At 31.2% G+C, this 19649-nt stretch overlaps 1 protein-coding gene across 1 annotated transcript in view; it reads left to right on the top strand.

Moving 5' to 3' along the window:
- Positions 1–19649, top strand: part of LOC124530087 — a 46680-nt gene that overhangs the window by 17211 nt on the left and 9820 nt on the right. Inside the window, exons 2-3 of the mRNA XM_047104081.1 lie at positions 6869–7057; positions 13578–13748. Coding sequence (XP_046960037.1) covers positions 6877–7057; positions 13578–13748 — 352 coding nt within the window. The 5' untranslated portion in view covers positions 6869–6876. The remainder of the gene's footprint in view (positions 1–6868; positions 7058–13577; positions 13749–19649) is intronic.

Here is a 19649-nt window from a genome sequence, read left to right as displayed (position 1 = left end):
AATTGTTCCTAAATGTAAATAACTCGATTCAACATGCGAACAATTTAATAACTTCAATTTTAAATAAATAATTTTGTCATTAAAACACAAACGTTCCAACTCACATACAAAGTAAAGTTTTAAATACTTATATTTGAATTTTACATATGTACGTATACAGCAAGAGAAACCAAATCATCAAATACAAAAAAAATCAATCAAAACCCTTCATTCAAGTAGGCTCATATAATCACTTTTGAAACGTCATGTTATTTCATCAAGAAATAATAATAACAACGAAAAATTTTTTAAAAAAGAAAAGTTAGTTTAACTATTTACTACTACAATATATTTTAATTAAATTTATTTCATTTCGTCACAGTTACATCTTTATAAGATATAAATAATTTTCAAAAAGATAAGGCCCAGATTCTAAATGTAACTGGTACATCTCATTTACAATGAATGCATAATAATACATGTTTATATTTACAGGGATGATATACCATGAAAAACAAATTTGACACTAGATTATCGACACGATCGTAAAATATTGAACGTCGAATTACAGCTATACGCTATTTTGATTTGTGTTTCCTTTGAACATTATAATTATAGTAGTCAATATCGTATATCACTAGCTGACAGTTTACGATTGTGTTCCATGTAGAATTTTGGGTTTGTTCTTACGTAATTTATGTCGCAATCATCTCGTTGAATCTGCTATTTGATTGTATGACTAGCGTGTTCATTGAATGACTAAAGGACTCATCAAGTTGTTTAATGTAACGTTCAACGTCTGAAATGAATGGGATATAGTTGACTTTGTAATGTTTTGTTATGTTAGTTAAATTATCTTCTCCTCCGCCTGAATAGGCGACTCCATATGCAGGAGGGGTCTCAGTACCCCGGGAATTCCCCTTAGGTTTTGTACGTCCGCATAGGCGGACCGACCGCCAGGGCGTCACACTAGCATGCGAAAGCGATTCCGTGGCGCACGCCGAAAGACGGAAAGGGTACCGCTGGTATTTTAGTGTGTATTCCGGTGCACCGGGGATTCCACACACCCACCCTCATCCATAACGTGGGGAAGCCCGTAACTCGTTTTTCCAGCTAGAAAAAAGGTTAGTTAAATTACAAACACCTGACTGATTTTACTTTTTCGTCCGCTCTGTTCAAAGGATATATTACAATCCGCTAACGAGTTGGACGTTGAGTGACGCTTGTCCAATCAACGTTCGGCACTAGTCATTCTATTAAAAGTCGTCATTCATTGAACGCGCTAGTCGTACAATCGAATAGCAGATTCAACCAGATGACTGCGACATATTCATAGTTATGAGCTTAATTGTTTATGTACGTAACAATTTCACCATTTAACGGTTTCCTATATTATTCATGGAAATTCGATTAACGCTATGAACGCGTAATTTTTAATCACGTTCAACACATGTTACCCGTTTATTATAGAACGTTGGTAGAATATTACCAATATAATCATCAACTATGTATTTTATGTATTTCCTATATACATATAACAAGCTATAAATGTTACAGAAACGTCATAAATTCTAAAATGTATTTGTTTTATTACATATCGTTTTTGATTTTACTATACGAGAAATATTCTTAAATAGTGTAACAATTTTGAATGAATTGTTATGACTTATAGAGAAAAAAATTTGAAGCTTAAAAATAATTTAATTTTTGTACTCTTTAATGCAAATTTTGTAATATTTCCAGACAATTTATCAACGTCATTTGTCATCGACTGCAACATATAATCGTATCCTAATCTTAACTCAGAAGGGAACAATAAAATTGAAACAAACAAATAAATCAACACAATAACAATATTCATTATCAGCGAAATTAATGATAGCGTACATAAATAAATTTAAAGTATAGTATTATTTCAGAATACACACTCATCTCTTCAAGTTCTCGTTCGAAGTTGATGTTAAATTATTCTTTGTCTTAATATATCAACAAGATAATTTGACTTTTTTATTTAACATCACAAAAAGAGTCTATATACCTTTTGGTACGAAAATGATGAGAATGTCATGAGGCTCCTGCTATTAGAAAAATCTTGTTACAGATCTTTATGAAAATAGGAGTGTTTGCCATGTTTTATTCACACGTAATAGTAATACGTTAAGCGTCGCGGCTGCAGCAGAAAGTAATACTTTAGCAAGTAGAATAACTGCAGTGCAGCTATAATTTCGAGTATTGTACTATAAGATCTACATTATATTGACGACGAAATCGCCATGTACAACACCGTGGTTTATGAAAGTAACCCTCTTAAGGCTGCTTAATTAATATATTAAACTATAGTATAGAATGGGTTGCTATACTTTTTTCAAATAACTCATAGACTCTGATTAGATATGCATGGTCTTGCAATTATATTTTTACATGTGTGGTCACATGATGGTAAGTGTTCGCCGTTGTCCCTGACCATCAGTAATGGTACGCAGCATATATACTGCATTGCCGTAGTTGTTTATGTAATGATATTGTGAACTTCTTCGAAACTTGTATATTCTGATACAAACTGTATGTATATTGTTAGTAGTTCTATTCAGCTATGCATTACAAATAAAACGTCTAATCATTCATAAGTATACATAACTTAGATTAATAATAATAAGTTAATATTGGCTGGTTTGGTTCTCAGTAACAATTTCTAACTAATAAAAAATTTCGCTTCTTCGTCGCAGCCTTCAATTACGACGACTTTTTTTAATATACGAAGGAGTCCGAGCAAATGGAATATCTGATGGTAAGTGGTCACTATCACTCATAGACATTGTCTCTGTAAGAAATATTAACGCCAATGCGCCACTAACCTGTTATGTCACTCAACGCAAACTGAGTCCCAAAAATACTGACTATTGCTGTTTAGTGATAGAAGATATGATACCCACGCAAAACCCAAAACGCCCTACCAAGTATAAAATAGGAATATTCCATAATTATATTAAAAAACAAAAAACAATTCTTCCTCTATGTATGAATAACTATCCTCATAAATAAATGACTCCCTTTTAATAGAAGTTTACTTTGAACTCATTTTAAAAATATAAACCTACAATGTCGTTAGTCTTAGCGTCACATACGAGTAAGAAAACAAAGTGTCTGAATATGAACAAACCGTGAAGTCGTTAACGTACTGTGACGCCATACTTTAAGTAGGGCATCAGAATTATTACTAGTTACCACTTAAAATGTTGCTCAGATCTACATATCAAAAGGCTAATCCCCATAATACGAAGCTGAGATGACTTAATGGATAAAATAAGTTAATTTTAAACGAAGATCGTTGGTCTAAATACAGAGCAGCACATATATATTTTACTAGCATCAAATCCCGGATTCACACATCGGATGGTATATATAAGTTTTTTTTTTTTAATTTTTAAATTTCATTTATGATGAATTATCTCAAAAATAGTAATATTGAGATATGAAAACACCCTGGCGGCTTGATTTTTTCAACATGTTCAACAATTGTCGTTCTATTTCAACTTATTTACACAAAATTATTAATAATTTAAATGCATAAGCCTTCCTTATAAATTACTCTGTCCATTAGTGAACACTGCATGAAAATCAGTTCAGTACTTTTGGAGTTTATTGTGAACATACATACAGACAGATACAGCCGGGGAACTTTCTTTTATAATGTGCATTGATGTTTTTAAGTTCTGTTAAATTCATCTCGTGCTCGATGGTAAAAAAACATCGTAATCCTGCATATTTTGGATGACTTTCTTCCACATGAGGATCCAGTCACCCCTGGAGCGTAGGGGTGTACTCGTATGTTCTTACATGAGCTCTAGCCCAGCAGTGCGAACTCAAAGTCTAATACTATGTATTGTGAGATGTATGATCAAATTTATTAATTTAAATAGATTTCTCCAACGGAAATTTCAAGTACTTTTTAAACTTTAACTATTAATATTTGTTGTGCTACTTAAAATCTTTTAAAAACAATCTATTTGCTCTCTGTTCTGGCTTATTTTTTCCTGTCTATGGTCTGTATAACATTCTATCTCATCTCTATAACAAAAATATAATCTAATCTTTACAAGATTTAAAACAGTGTTTAAATCTATCAAAACTTGCGAACGTGACTGAGAGAGCTATCAGCTACGTTACTTGTATCACTAAATTATTGAGCCAGTTTCGATAAAAAATACCACTTTAATATAAAAATAGTAGTGGTGCAAAAAGATTCATCAAAAGTATAACACCTCGCCTCATTGCCTCCACTGGTGACAGGAGAGCTGGTTCGTTTTTTGCCCAGAGGATCGGAATTGCGATTCAACGGGGAAATGCTGCTAGCATTCTTGCCACCATTCCACGCGGTCAAGATTTATAGTTCATATTTGTATATATTTAAGCATTTAATGTTGTTAATTCTTATGTTAAGAATAATATGTAATAACAATATCTTTAATACAAAAGCTCCTAATTTTTATTTATTGGTAGAATAATATAAATTTATTTATATCAGAATTTTTAACATTAAGAGCTTAATTATATATAAATAATAAATAAAATTTTAACAAAAAGAAAAACCGACTTCAAACAAAACACTATTTTAAAACAAATGAATATGCACGAAAAAGTAATAAAAATAATTGCGTATTCAACATATTTTTTAGAGTCTTCCTAAGTTAAATGAAATGAAAAATATTAGACTACTTAAAAGTCGATTAACGATCATATCATGTAGTTATAGTTATTGGTATATTTGGAGCCGGTGTCAGCCACGGTGCCCTTGCCCCAACAATCAAAAGAAAGAAGCGATACGAGCCCCTTGATTGATCCAGTACATTATTGTGTAAAAGGTAATTTGTTAAAAACATATTTGTTAAAGTATTCTCGTATTGTTTTTTGATAGATATACTGTAGGGTTTTATTGGCTGACACCGACTCCAAATATAACAATAATTATAACTACATGATATAATCGTTAATCGACTTTTAAGTAGTCTAATATTTTTCATTTCATTTAACTTAGGAAGACTCTAAAAAATATGTTGAATACGCAATTATTTTTATTACTTTTTCGTGCATATTCATTTGTTTTAAAATAGTGTTTTGTTTGAAGTCGGTTTTTCTTTTTGTTAAAATTTTATTTATTTTTTGATTTTAAGTGAAGCTGATGTTGACTAACTAATTTTTTTTAATATGGATAGATTAAGCGTTCCGTTTATATGAGTCAGAAACTACTTCGAGGACAATTTCAAAGGAAACTTGCAAATAAAGCAAAAATAGACTTTCGAAAATGCGGATTTAATACGTCACGCGGTGTGAACTACAGGATCCCTCGAAAGAGCTGTAATCGAACTCAGCAAAAAAACTTTGAAAAAGACCAACTATATTTCATACATCATATGACATCACATCACATACACAAAATTTGATTAAAGATAGTAAGAAATTCTGCCCCATATCGCACCCTAACTGCGAGCCGTATAGGAGTTCCATCACTACATAGTATAAAACAAAGTCGCTTTCTCTGTCCCTATATCTTTAAATCTACGCAACGGATTTTGATGCGGTTTTTTTTAAAAGATAGTATGATTCAAGGGGAATGTTTGTGTATATAATACATGAACAATATAGTAAAGAAACACTGATAATTTTAGAAGTTTGCGATGTGATGTCGTATATAAACAAATTCTGTAGTATATTTAGTATCAGTATTGCACCCGTGCGAAGCCGGGGTGGGTAGCTAGTTGATTATAATATTCGACTATGATAATTACATAAACATAACCACATTACGGAAGGTGACTCAAATATCCAAATAACCTATAAATAAAAGATTCGACCGAGTATCGCTAACGTGCTCCTCAGAATGGTTCCGTTCCCTTCCGTTCCGTCACTTTGTCATGGATCCTGTGCTCAGAACCTTACCAAACTTTCACCAAATTACCCTTGAAGTATATATTTTATAATAAAAAAAGAATTATCAAAATTGGTTAACGTGATTTTCAGTTATTCACCTATTTGTCGCGCATATACATAACGCAAATTTAAGACATATGTCGTTTTCACATGGATACCATCATCGGAAAAAAAAATAAAAAAAATGGGACCCCACGGGAAGCACTACCTTTCAAACAAAAAAAAAATTATCAAAATCGGTCCACCCAGTGAAAAGTTATGAGGTAACAAACATAAAATAAAAAAAAAAAAAAAAAAAAAAAAAAAAAATACAGACGAATTGATAACCTCCTCCTTTTAGAAGTCGGTTGAAAAATAAAAGTAGTGACCTAGTGGCTAATGGCTAGAATGCTAACAGCATTTCTCCGTTGAATGTCAATTGCGATACTCTCGGCAAAAAATAAACTTTTATTGTTATTAACTTAACTAATCGCTCCTCTTAAGGCCTCCAGTGGAAGCAATAAGGCGAGATGTTATACTTTTAATGAAGAATTTTGCACTAATTCTCAATCCAAGATTTGGTTTTGGTCAATTTCTATGAAACTATCCCAATCGGCTGTCTTGTATGTATCAGTCGTAGACTTAATATCAAGTATGTTTTAATGTCATCGTAATAAATCGTCGCGATATTTCTAGAAGATAAATATGGAGAATACCTATTGATCAATTTGATTATAATAACATTTAAATCATCTTTTTGCAATATGTAGGTATGTTACATACAATAACATCTACTGCGTTTGTTGGCATTTTTTCGCAGTTCATACTTCTATTAGTTTTACATTTAAATAACTTTGTTATATGTGAATTCGATTTGCTTGTCAATTTGCAAAGTTTTAATAAAAAAAAATTTATTCCGTAGTTCTAACTACAAAACAAGTCAGAATTTATATTTATAGTACAATTGTTTTTTTTTTTTCAGATACCAACATGGAGACTGACAAGATGTCGACCGCCTCATCCGTGGGCGCAGAGCGGCGACCGTTGATGCAGGCACTCGTGATCGAACGGAGAATTCTATTCGCATGTACGATATTAATTGGTCTCTGTACATTCGTTTGGATCACAGCTGTTTGCACCGAGAAATGGGTCCATATTCAAACTGAGAATGGTTAGTAATATAGTCTATACATTAATACATTGAAAGTATTTAAAGCGAGCACAGACTGACTTATATTTGTTGCAACAAATTCAAAAAGAGGCAAGCACTGAAAACTTTTATTGTAATTACAGTAAGATAATTTATTAACGCAAATCCACGTTTTAGGGTTTGGTTGACATGTGTTAGCTAAAAAAGTAGCCTATATCCTACCTTGAAGTTCAAATTTATTTTCGAACCAAATCTCATCAATTTCGATTCAGCGCTTTCGTGATGAAATACATAGAAACAGACAGACAGTGATACTTTCTCATTTATAATATCAGTGCTCTAGTATAGATTAAAAAAGTTACATCATTCGAGTAATATTGTTAAACAAACTGCTTGTGGGGTCTAATTTATTTTATTAAGAATAAGTATACCTGAATTTACAATTTACCGATTTTTTGCAGACACGGGTAATATACTATTCAGCGATACTTTGTATTTAGACACACAGCTAAAACACTTTTATATATAAATAACATTACGGCAGATTGCGCGTAAAAATAATCGGTTTTACCGATTCGGTGAGATTTATTACTTTCATAATACTTTGTGTTATTCATCGAATGTCAAATCAACAAACCCAACCAGTAAAGTTTATTAGTATCTAATTAAAAAGGGGAATTGAAAATTCTTATAGATACGAGTTTTCAATCTAATTGCATTGTTTAATGTGAAGATAATATTGAATGATTTGCAAATAAATCATTGTCAAAACACGTTTATTTCATCCAAGCTTGCAAGTAAAAAGAACAATCAAATTATTTTATAACAAATTATAGAATTCTAATACTATATAATACCTAGTTTGTGTATAATATATTCATTGTATTTACGTTTGAACATTTGGAAACAGTCACCGTACACGAATAGAACGAACGAACATTTGGTAACATTTTCTTTTGTTACGTAGCGAGTAATAAATGAATGGTCTGAGTTGGAGGAACAAAAACCGTTTCCGACATTTTATATGTTGTCACGTTCGGCGCTATCTCGAACGTGTGACATGTGCCAAGCCAAATAGAATTCAAATTTAGTCATCGACACGTATTAAAAAATATAATCGTATAAAAGATTAACAGACTAACTGTTCAGTATTAAAAATTAAAATTAGAACAATATGTTTTGTATTTGATAAGGTATATAAAAAAGTGAAGTATGCACAGGAATGTATCGAAGTTTATCGAGTCACATGATGCCTGCATCTCGGTGAAAATCTAGAGCAATTTTCTCGGGATTTTTATATAACGTTTACTCGTAATCACTATCACTACATATTATAAAATCCCCTTGTCTGTCTGTATACTCGCTAAACTTCGAAACTCCTGAACGGAATTTCATACGGTTTTTACTAATAGACAGACAGATTCATAAGGAAGATTTAGGTATATAATTTATTAAGGTTTTTGAGTAAATAAGTTGAAATAGAACGACAGTTTTTAAACATGTCGGTAAAAGCAACAAAAATGTATAAATCAAAGATAAAAATATTAAAACAAACTTATGTCCACGCGTGATGAGCCGCTATAATAATAATTATATATACTAAACTCTAACTCTCTTGTTAAAGCTCGTTATCCTTATAGATTAACAAAGTATTATTAAATGTATATATAGCCAGCAGATAAACCGATTGATATTTTGACAAAATAGTTTTGTAGCTGTTTACAAATTGTCAAATTCAATACCGCTTACCCTACTAGTTTTATAGCACGATAACATAAAACGGTAAAAGAGAGATCAGAATCATCATATAGAACGAATTCCCTTCTTGAACTAACACGGGAATAACTTGCCAGCAAACAATGCCCAATTTTTTTTTCTTTTGTTGCGTTCCGAGTTTTAACGCTTCAATATTTAACATCCGATCAATCAAGCAAATTTGAAGTATATACATGTATAATTATGCATTTTTTTCTAATAATGAATATTTAGTAAATTGTAAAAGTAATATAGTAAATTGAGCAGTTATCGATATAAAATCGAATAAAAATATATCGATACACACAATAACAACCCTATAATTACAATTGGCTATTACAATATCCTTCAAACGTAGACTAAGTGCTGTGAAAACATAGCAGAAACAAGTATCATGTGCCAAAACATATTGAAGTCAAATTTCTTCCCATTCTTTTATTATTTATAGTCTTAATCGTTGCCAATAAAACAAATAACATTGTCTAACATATAAATAAGAATGTAAATACAAAAAATAACTGCCTAAATAAATTATACAGTGGCAGGTTACAAGCCGCTAAATCAATTAGATTAGTACTCTACTCTACTGTAGAAGTATTCCGTAAGAAGAATCTCTAAACTCACTCAGAACAGGAGCATGAAATAACAGAACGTGGTATGCAATATTCATTATAATAATTATAATATTTCAAGCGTACACGTATCAAAATTGCGTATCACAGTTAAATGTTATTATTTCACGAGTGAGATCCGAAGTGAATTCTTACAGAATAGCCTTGCTATAATATGATTATATTTGATAAGTATGACAAGTCGATTAGACGCCTTGACGCCGTGCTTGTTGATGAAAATCAAAATCATACATCAGAGTTTATTATTAATTATGAGCATATGGCACTGAGGTCGATGTCCGGTGATCTATTTCTGTTGCCATACGTGAAACGTGTAAACGAATGCATTTGGGCTTGTATTGGGCATAATACTGTTTTTATAGTAATTAAATAAAACTTTTAATGTCAACTATAACGAAATCAACTGTCAAGCAAGTTTGAATAAAACATTTGAATTTAGAACTTCATATATTTCTTTGTCAATAGATTCGATTATTATTTTATAAAATACACGTCGTATTCAGTTTAATTTGACAGTTCTTTCATAACATTTTTTTTTTATCAATAAAAAAGGAAACGGAGTAAAAAAGTGTTTCCTTTACATATAAATATAATTAATAAAGGTTTCAAAAAAAGGTTTTTGTTAGTAATAAAAAATAAAACGTGTATTATGTTATGTTTAAGTTTTCCGTAATCTGAAATGACATAATTGTTTGAGATGAGTTTTTAACAACGTATGTTGGATGGTTCGTATCAAAACTTTATTGCATCTGAGAGCAACCATTAGTAAATAAAAATATAACGAAACTCGCTTGTCTATTGTTTATTAAAAATATTTTCGGAGCCGTAAAAAAAGATTGGTTTCGAAATACAATTTTAGAACTAGTCTGTTTGTGTGCTATTTTTACGCGTGATCATAACTCGTAGAAAACTGAATAAAATCATTTTTGAAATGCACAAAGCTCACAGTAAACACAGACTATATCTAATGTTATAAAAATCTGTAGTGCATATAAAAATGTGTTAATTAATTTCAATAAAAAGAAAATGATAGATTTCTCATTTCATTTAGTTAAAACAAGGTATAATATTTGGAGTGAATGTTTCTTAGGACACAGTATTATAAGTACAAAAAAAAAATAAAACAAAAAAAAGATAAACAACAAAAATAAAAACATTAACCAACTATAACTAATCACTAACTTAATATACAAAAAAAACAACACAATGATACTTAACGTGTCCTAAAGGTTACCATTCAGCTTCCAAGTTAGTTTCCAAGAACCCAACGCTAATTTTCAATGGTACCCTACACAGGATGAACCGTAATCTTTCTTTATAAAAAAACATTCAGAATTGAAACAAAGCACCTCTATTTGTCACTTTTAAGTGAACGAGCGAGCATAGTGTAACAACAAACAAACCATTAGCTATTGTAGAGCTCTTAATGGAAATTGCAAACGTTAAACATTGATACATATGTGTGCTAATTAATCTGCCTTAAACATGACCTACATATGTTGTAGGTTATATTGCGAACAATACAAAATATAATAGAGTTGCATTAAATATGTTTGGGTACAAGCAGGATAGGTTTACCTACTCATTACATATGCTACCAAACAATACTACTTGGCAACTAACAGTGAATTGCACTACTAGCAGAAAACATATTGACGTTATACAGAGTGCTTGTAATTTTTGGAAAATCGATTTCAATGGGCAAGTGTCCATATTTTATTGGAAAGTATAAATTATAGAATTACTGTTTTCTTTAGGTGATTAGGTATTGGCTTTAAAATTGGTTTGTAATATGCTTGGTGTAGTTAATATGTAATATCGTTATTACATTTATATCAAGGATGTTGTAGATTTGGTATTTCGGTTCTGAAAATGGACTTATAAGTGACTTTTAATAATTATTTATATACTGTAATAGAAACGAAATTATTTCGGATTATCCGATTGTTAGTATCAACAAACTAACAACCGCAGTTCGCAGTATAGTTGTGTTTCGGTTTGAAGGGTGAGTGAGCCAGTGTAACTACAGGCACAAGGGACATGACATCTTAGTTCTCAAGGTTGGTGGCGCATTGACGTTGTAAGGAATAGTTAATATTTCTTACAGCGTCATTGTCAATGGGTGATGGTGACCACTTACCATCAGCTGGCCCATATGCTCGTTCGCCAGCCTATACCATACAAAAAGCTGTAATCTAAATACATAGACTATCAATTTAGATAGGCGTGTGGTTTGTAAGTAACAAATCAATATATTTTAACTACGCGTCATAAACAGTACTATCCGTAAGCAAAATAAATAATTCTTGGACTTATTGATCACGCATTGATATCAATTAACAATTGAAGAAAGTAAAACAACGAACGATTAGCTTATATAACACCGCGTTTAAGATAGATCGATCTATTTGGCAACGCTACGAAATTTAAAATGCCGCAGGTTATTTCACGGTGACTTGTCGATGCATGTAATTGATTCATATTAAGATTCTGACTCATCTCTTTTCCGTTGACGGAATCGTTTATCAAATTTCTATTTTAAAATCGTAGAATAAACTTTCGGATTAAATAATTCATTTCAATTTTCAGAATAAATATTTGAGACGATTATTATATTGTGAACAACAAAAGGGTGTCTATGTATGTTTACCTATATATTTGTTTGTGATTAAAATGATGTCCTGTCGAATGATACGGTCAGTGCAGCCTATTCCAGTGGAGATTATTTTACTACGTTGGACATATTATAGTGGTCTAGTCGGACCACAAACGCTGTACACTTCATTTCTTTGCTCTAGTAATCTGATCAGACGGTAAACCGTCACGACCGGATAATATCATGGCGCGGGACCAACGCAAATATATTGACAATAGTAATTAATGAAATTTATAAATAATGAAATACAGCATTACTTAACTAATAATTGATAACGTCATATAAAGTTTACCATTAAGTTCATTGTAACAATAGCAATATTGAAAAGTTTTTTTCCAGTAAAACCAAACAAATTTTCGAAAAACAAATTACTGTATATAATGAAATATACATAAATTATATTATTAACACGTGTAAATTAGATTCAAATATATTTATTTTTTTCCAACTATGCTAATTTCCAGATAATACTTAACTGCACCTATTTGTATGAGTATGAAATAACATTTATTTTTGTAATGTATTAATATAAGTTGTCCATAATGTAATAAAACTATTAACACAACATTTATGTCACTGTTTGGGTGATAACGTTGTGTATTGCTTGTAGGCTTGGCGAGAAACGAAAAGACGTGGTGCTAGGTCAACTGTTTATTGTGACTGACGTATAGTTATTAGTTAAGATTAGAAAAATATACTTAAGATTTGTGAACATAACAGTCACTATATTGATTTACCAATCAATACATATATTATTTATCCGCTTATTGTATATAATTATATCCTTTGACCGCCCATCCACGAATAGTAGCTTTCTTCTGCTCTGCCCGTTCAAAATCCACCGCCTTTTGTTTTTCTCGTACCAGGCAGTACCAGTCGCCGCGACACGCCACGAGAGGAAGTGGCGGGAGGCCCACAATACGGTGTCGATAACCGAATCAATAATTATACTAATAAATGATATTTCAAATAAAACGTAATTAAAAATTAAAACCGTACTAAATATTATTATTTCAATTCAAATTATATAAGTATAAATAAAAAATCATGACAATAAAACTACATGAGTGAGGTAATAATGTGCAACGTGTTTGTGCATTATAATACGTCTTGCATTGAGTACTATCTTATGACAATGACAACCATGACAAACGATTTCGGAAATCGTTCAGGAAATCACTTTCACCATAATATTGTATCACTATATAGTATAAAACAAGGTTTCTCTCTCTGTCCCTTTATCGCTACGTATGCTTAAATCTTTCAAACTACGCATCGGATTTTGATGCGGTTTTTTTTAATATATACAGTGATTCGAGAAGAAGGTTTTTATATATAGTACATGGACAATTTAGTACAGAAACACTGATAATAATTTTAGACGTTTCTACTATGATAGGGTTGCTAGTTAACAATAAAGCGATCTTTTCAAAATAAATACATATGTATGTTACATTTGTTATATAAAATAACTAATCATTGTGTGTCTTTGTTACAGGTATCTTCTTACCGACCAGAGGGGGATACTTCATGTGGAGTGATTCTGGTGTTTGGGAGATATGTCGATACGTTTTCCATCCATTCGACCGTCCATTAAGGCATAACGCAACGCACTTGGCGACACCCAATCCGTTCGATGTGAGCGGATTAAAAGGCGAATATCTTACAAGTAAGTCAATCGCGAAAGTGACGAGTGTACTTTACAGACTATTCATAGACCAAAAGGACTATAACACATTAAATATTTTCGTTATAAAGATATTTTTTTTAGTAAACTTTTCGACTCAGAGTTGAATTAATTCTAATTTTGGAACCCATACAAACCATAATTTTGGAATCATAGTAAGTGAAAAAATTGGGAAAACAAGTTTTGAATATGACTATTTAAATACATCTTGATCTAATAGTTATAATAATTTTATAATGAGATTTAGTAAGCTATTTCGTTGTAAAATTAGCTGAAACAAACAGACAAAAAATAAAATATAGTAAAAAAAAAAAAATTTGTTATATGTACCGGGTAAACAAAAATGCATTTAGTAAAGGTTCTTTTAATATTACAAACAGACACTCCAATTTTATTATACGTATAATTTTATTTCTATAGCATGTTACTTAACTTCTCGATAAAAGATTTTATATAGAATCTAATATCAATTAAGAGATTAAAGTATTAGTTTTATTTGTTACCCTTTTACTAGATTTTATAGAATTTAGAGGCTAAGCTGAATGAGTACAGTGGTCAATATTAGAAATTAAATTGTCGTCTGAGAGATTTCCACTTTTTAATTACGATTGAGCCAACATCGTACGATAGTGGCATTTATTAAAATCTTTGTGATCGTGACAAATGGAAATAAAAGTTTTCCATTAAAATATAAATTTATAATAAAATAATCCAATATCATTAATACTTATTTAACGAGTGATGCTCGATGATTAAAATACGATCACTTTGGAGCGAATGTCTTAGTATGAATAAGTAAATTCGAACAGAATTACACTTCTGAGGACAAAAGTTATCTATTTCACAATAATTGTCATTTTGTTACTATAACGTTCTATATTTAAACTGATATTTGAACTTAAAAATCATGTAAATATATAGTGACATAAATAAGGCTTATCATTATACAACAATACAACAACAACAACAACAGCCTGTTAAATCCCACTGCTGGGCTAAAGGCCTCATCTCCACACTGTTCCAATGCGGGTTGGTGGAATTAACATGTGGCAGAATTTCTATGAAATTTGTCTCATGCAGGTTTCCTCGGGATGTTTTCCTTCACCGCTGAGCAAGAGATGAATTATAAAGACAAATTAAGCACATGAATCAGCGGTACTTGCCTGGGTTTGAACAAATAATCATCGGTTAAGATGCACGCGTTCTAACCACTGGGCCATCTCGACTCATACTGGGCCATCTCGACACATGTATATACAATATTAGTATAATATTATAAATGTGAAAGCAACTCTATCTGTCTCTCTTTAACTGCCAAACCAATGAACAGAATTTGACGAAATTTGCTATGAAGCAAACTTGAACTCCAACGAATAGGACATAGGCCGAATTCGTTGAATTTCATACAGAACGCATACATTTAATTAATATAATTATTATTATTACATTGTTTATACTTTGATTCATAACAAAAAGTAAGCAGCGATATTTTTCGGATCTTGACGGCTATCGTTGGTGGTTTTACAGTAAAAATAACGACGACTCAAAATGTAAGAGGCTCCTTAAAAATTATATTTTGTCTTGACGCATACAGCATACATGTGATACATATAGCCTTGTATAATTTATATTTGTATATATTGCTTGAGTAATTGAATTATCTGGTTCGTTCGTGTTATAAGTAACAACCTCGTTAACTGACTAATATACTGCGAGGCATGGAACAATCTCAGTTTATTTTTTCCTGGACCGCCTTCTGTTTTAGCTCACTCACTAAGTCCATTAGCTCCCGCTGGTTTACTTTTCTATCAAAAGCTATTTTCTTTTCACATCGGAAAAAATAGAAATCTAAACAAACCACGTCCATCCTTCAACATTTTTTGTATATTTTTTTAATTTATCTTTGTGTGATTGTGGTTTTTGGGTTATCACGTATACTCATGTACAATTTTTGAGCAAAGTCAATTTTGGTAGTAAGGTATATTCATTTTAGAAAACTAAAATTCGATATTCTTCGTGAAATTAAATGAGCAATGCTCATATACAAACTTATTTCGTATTTCTCAAATGAAGTTCTCAAAATTTATACTTTAAGGTGTTGAAAAAAGCATGTTTAAGCAAAACAAAAAAAAAAACATTTTTAATTATTAAAATTAATTATATCATTAGAGCCAAGTGAAGCTCCAAGTAATATATTATTAAGTGGAATATTTATTTATAATAGTATAAGAAAATTAAAACGAAACGACGTAGCTGACTTACTCACGTACTATTAATTTTACCCCCAAACAATAATTATTTTTACAGATTAGTTTCAATTTTAAGGAGCATCATGTTTTGCAATTAGTATTAGTTGTGGTTTATATTCATAATATTGTAAAGTTATCACCTATGGACAAAGTAATCATTTTCGACGCACTAACAGGTAGCCCATTTATTTGTCTGTTTTCTTACAATTAAATAAATTACAATATCGTTCTAAGATCAAATTGGTTTACTGTTTAATAAGTAAATGTCATGTTTATAAGACTATAAGCTGTACGATCTCGACTAAGAAAATGTTAAAACAAAATGAATCTTCTCTACTCTAGCTATGAGTGATTATGTGCTAGAAACGCATCACGTGTCTTCATAAATTGTAGCACGGCAGCGCAGATGTCCGCAATTAGTTTCACTTGTATGTTTATCTATTGTTATAATATTAACAGTTCTGTCGCTATTTCGAAACCTCAGATCGACCAAAACTCAGCCACATGTGGATTAACAGCCATACATTACTAATATTTAGGCGTGTGCTCTGTAATATTAAAAAAATAATAAAACACACTGAGATGTTGTGTATTTACACATTGAAACGCTTATATCGCTTATAAGCGCAGTATATCTTATTAAACTTAATTATAATTTATTTAAAAAAAACTACAGCTAAATGAATGCATAGAATAAAATATGTCAGAGGATAACGGAAGGCTTCAAATACAATTCAACGTGACTTTTATGAGTAAGTTTGCGCAGTTTAACGAAGGCCTCTGGCCGGGAACACGCGCAAATAAAAAATGTATTTGCTTTATTGTCAAAATTAGATTGTATATATATTATTAGCATATTGAGGAAATTAAATCAATTTTCTTGTACAGCGACATAAAAGTTCATTGTTATTCTAGTAAGTATACTGACATTTATATTTGCCTCTTATTGTAGCAACTTGTGCAAGAGTGCGCAAAGCTATCTGCGCGAGTAAGACGTGTGATGTCATTCTGTTAAATGTGACAGTTTGCTGTATAATTAACACGTGAGTTGAAAGCAGTTGAAACAATTTGTATTCTTGCCAAACATGTTGGTTAATAATATTTAAAGTTGTAATTAATTTTTAGGGATTTGTTATATCAATGTATCTTTGCGGTTAATTAATCAATCTTGAGACATCGTACGTGTGATTTGTTTTGCCCACGAGCTGTATTTGATAATGAGGGACTATTTAATTTAATAAAGCTATATGCATACATACGTACAGACATACATATTACACCACTCACACATGCATAACGTTATACATTCACTTTAAATGTTTCTATAATTAAAACTAAAACAGCTAAATGTATGAAGATTAAACTATATCAATAATCGGAGATTAAATGATGTCGTGTTGGAAATACTGCTCTTTCAAAATGACATACCAACATACACAGGCGAGTCTAACGACCTGTCAATTACTGTCCGCTAAGAAAATAATATGGAAAGACAGATTATGCAAGAATAAATATCGCTAATGCGTTTACCGTTTAAATATATACTTTATTGTGCTGTTAAATTTATAAAAGAAATAAAATATACTCAGTTTTATATGCAACTGACTGGCTTACTAACATTAAAATTCACTTAAAAGTTTATATTGTCTATGATGATTAATTACTATAATTAATTAAATAATAATAAAAAATCCTTAAAAAATTAAATTTTAAACTACAATATTCGTAAAGTAACAAAATAGTAAAAACGAATAGACATGATTCATGTTCCGCAAAATAAAAAAAAATAAAAGACCATTTTCATCGGATAGCAGTGATACGAATTACTGTTATTAGATTTTACATATATTTCGACCGGACTACAATCCCAGATAACCCATATTAAAAGCGAAGAATGAATATAAAGTAAATCACAATGAATAAATAACTTAAACTATAATACAAATAAACTTGAAATTTAAGTTCTTCGTTTATAGTATAAAGGCGCATTAAAACATGTTCTAAAAAGGCGCGACAGCCATAAGAACAAAACAAGTCGATCTTATCTGAACAACAAATTTGAATCCGTATGTCACTAAGTTTTTACTTATCCTGTTCACGATTGGCAATAAAGTATGTATGAGATACTATTCTGACACTTCTGACAGTTCACTAAGCCGTTCTAGTAGGTTGTACTATCTCTAAGTCACACTTAAGCGAGAAGAGAAATTAACTTTCTACGACTTTATTCGACTTCACTCTTATAAGTTCACCGGGGTATAACTCAAACTCAAACTTCTTTATTAAATATAGGAGCATTACGCATTGGTGAAATTAAACACTACCACCAGTTCGGAAAAAGAAACACCTAGACCTGAGAAAAACCAGCGAAAGAAAGAAAGAAACTCATCGCGTCTTCGTCGTCATTTCTTACAAATTGAATATAAACAGACAAAATAAAAATGCATTGCCACAAGGGACGACGCTTGGATTTTTTTAAGACATAGTTGGACGGGCTTTTGGGCAACATGGTACAAAGTCGTCAAAACTATCTATAGAGATTGAGAACGTATGAATAAATAATAAATTAATAAATAAATAATAAATATGAGACAACATCACATACATTACTCTGATCCCAATGTAAGTAGCCTAAGCACTTGTGTTATGGAAAATCAAGAGTAACAACGGTAGAATTGCAACCATTCTTCACATTGCCAATGTGCCTAACCTTAAAAACTAAGATTGATATTCCTTGAATCACTCAGCTTTCAAATAACATACAGTACACAAAAGTACTAAGTACTTAGCTTACATGTTACTTAGCGGTAGACTATATGAGTAGGTACTACTCAGATTACGCAGACGGCATTGCTCAAAACCTTACTATCAAAAATAGTTCACAATATAAATATTACTGTCAATGTATGAATATTGAAAATCAACATAGTAACAGAAGGAATATTCTAAATTAACCCAAAAAATAAACGGTCTGCACGACCCACACAATAAGATTTATAGTCACCGATAAAAATACCACATCGGTTCTTACAAGTCGCCTCCAGCTATAGTAGCTAGTATGTAGCGTGTGTAAAACGTAAATAAATAAACAATGCAACGCTGTGCGCAGTTAACGTAACCGAACGAAATTACTACATATTAATAGCTGAACGTGATGTGATTACGAGACTTGGTGAAGGATCTGTATCAAACTATATGTATCACAAATATATGACATTTATGTATGGGAAAGTAATATCAAGTCTTCGTTATATACGATAGGTAGTCTTCACAAAATGCTTATATTGAAGGAAGAATAAATACAGATAAAAAAGGTATCCTTAGCAGATTAGGATAACCATTTCAGAATTCGATTGCACAATTTTTAGAACATTGATGTTTCAATACTAGTTTTGATAAAACATTTTTTTTTATTTCGCTAAAGCTGCTCTTATTTCGCTGTACAAACGTACATATGATAAAAAGTTTCTTATAGGACCTATCTCGTGTCTTTCACACTATCTGTCACATCCTATTTCCGAAAATCTTCTGGACGTAAACCATTGATGTATTTATATAGAGTTCGGTGACCCAATAATGGATGTATGGCGTAATTCTGGTGTTTTCGCTTGATTTTTGGACGCAGATTAGGATA

This window comes from Vanessa cardui, chromosome 5 (assembly GCF_905220365.1).
Source record: "Vanessa cardui chromosome 5, ilVanCard2.1, whole genome shotgun sequence".
NCBI lineage: Eukaryota > Metazoa > Arthropoda > Insecta > Lepidoptera > Nymphalidae > Vanessa > Vanessa cardui.
The sequence above is the reverse complement of the archived record's forward strand: the minus strand, read 5'-3'. Positions and strand labels throughout refer to the sequence as shown.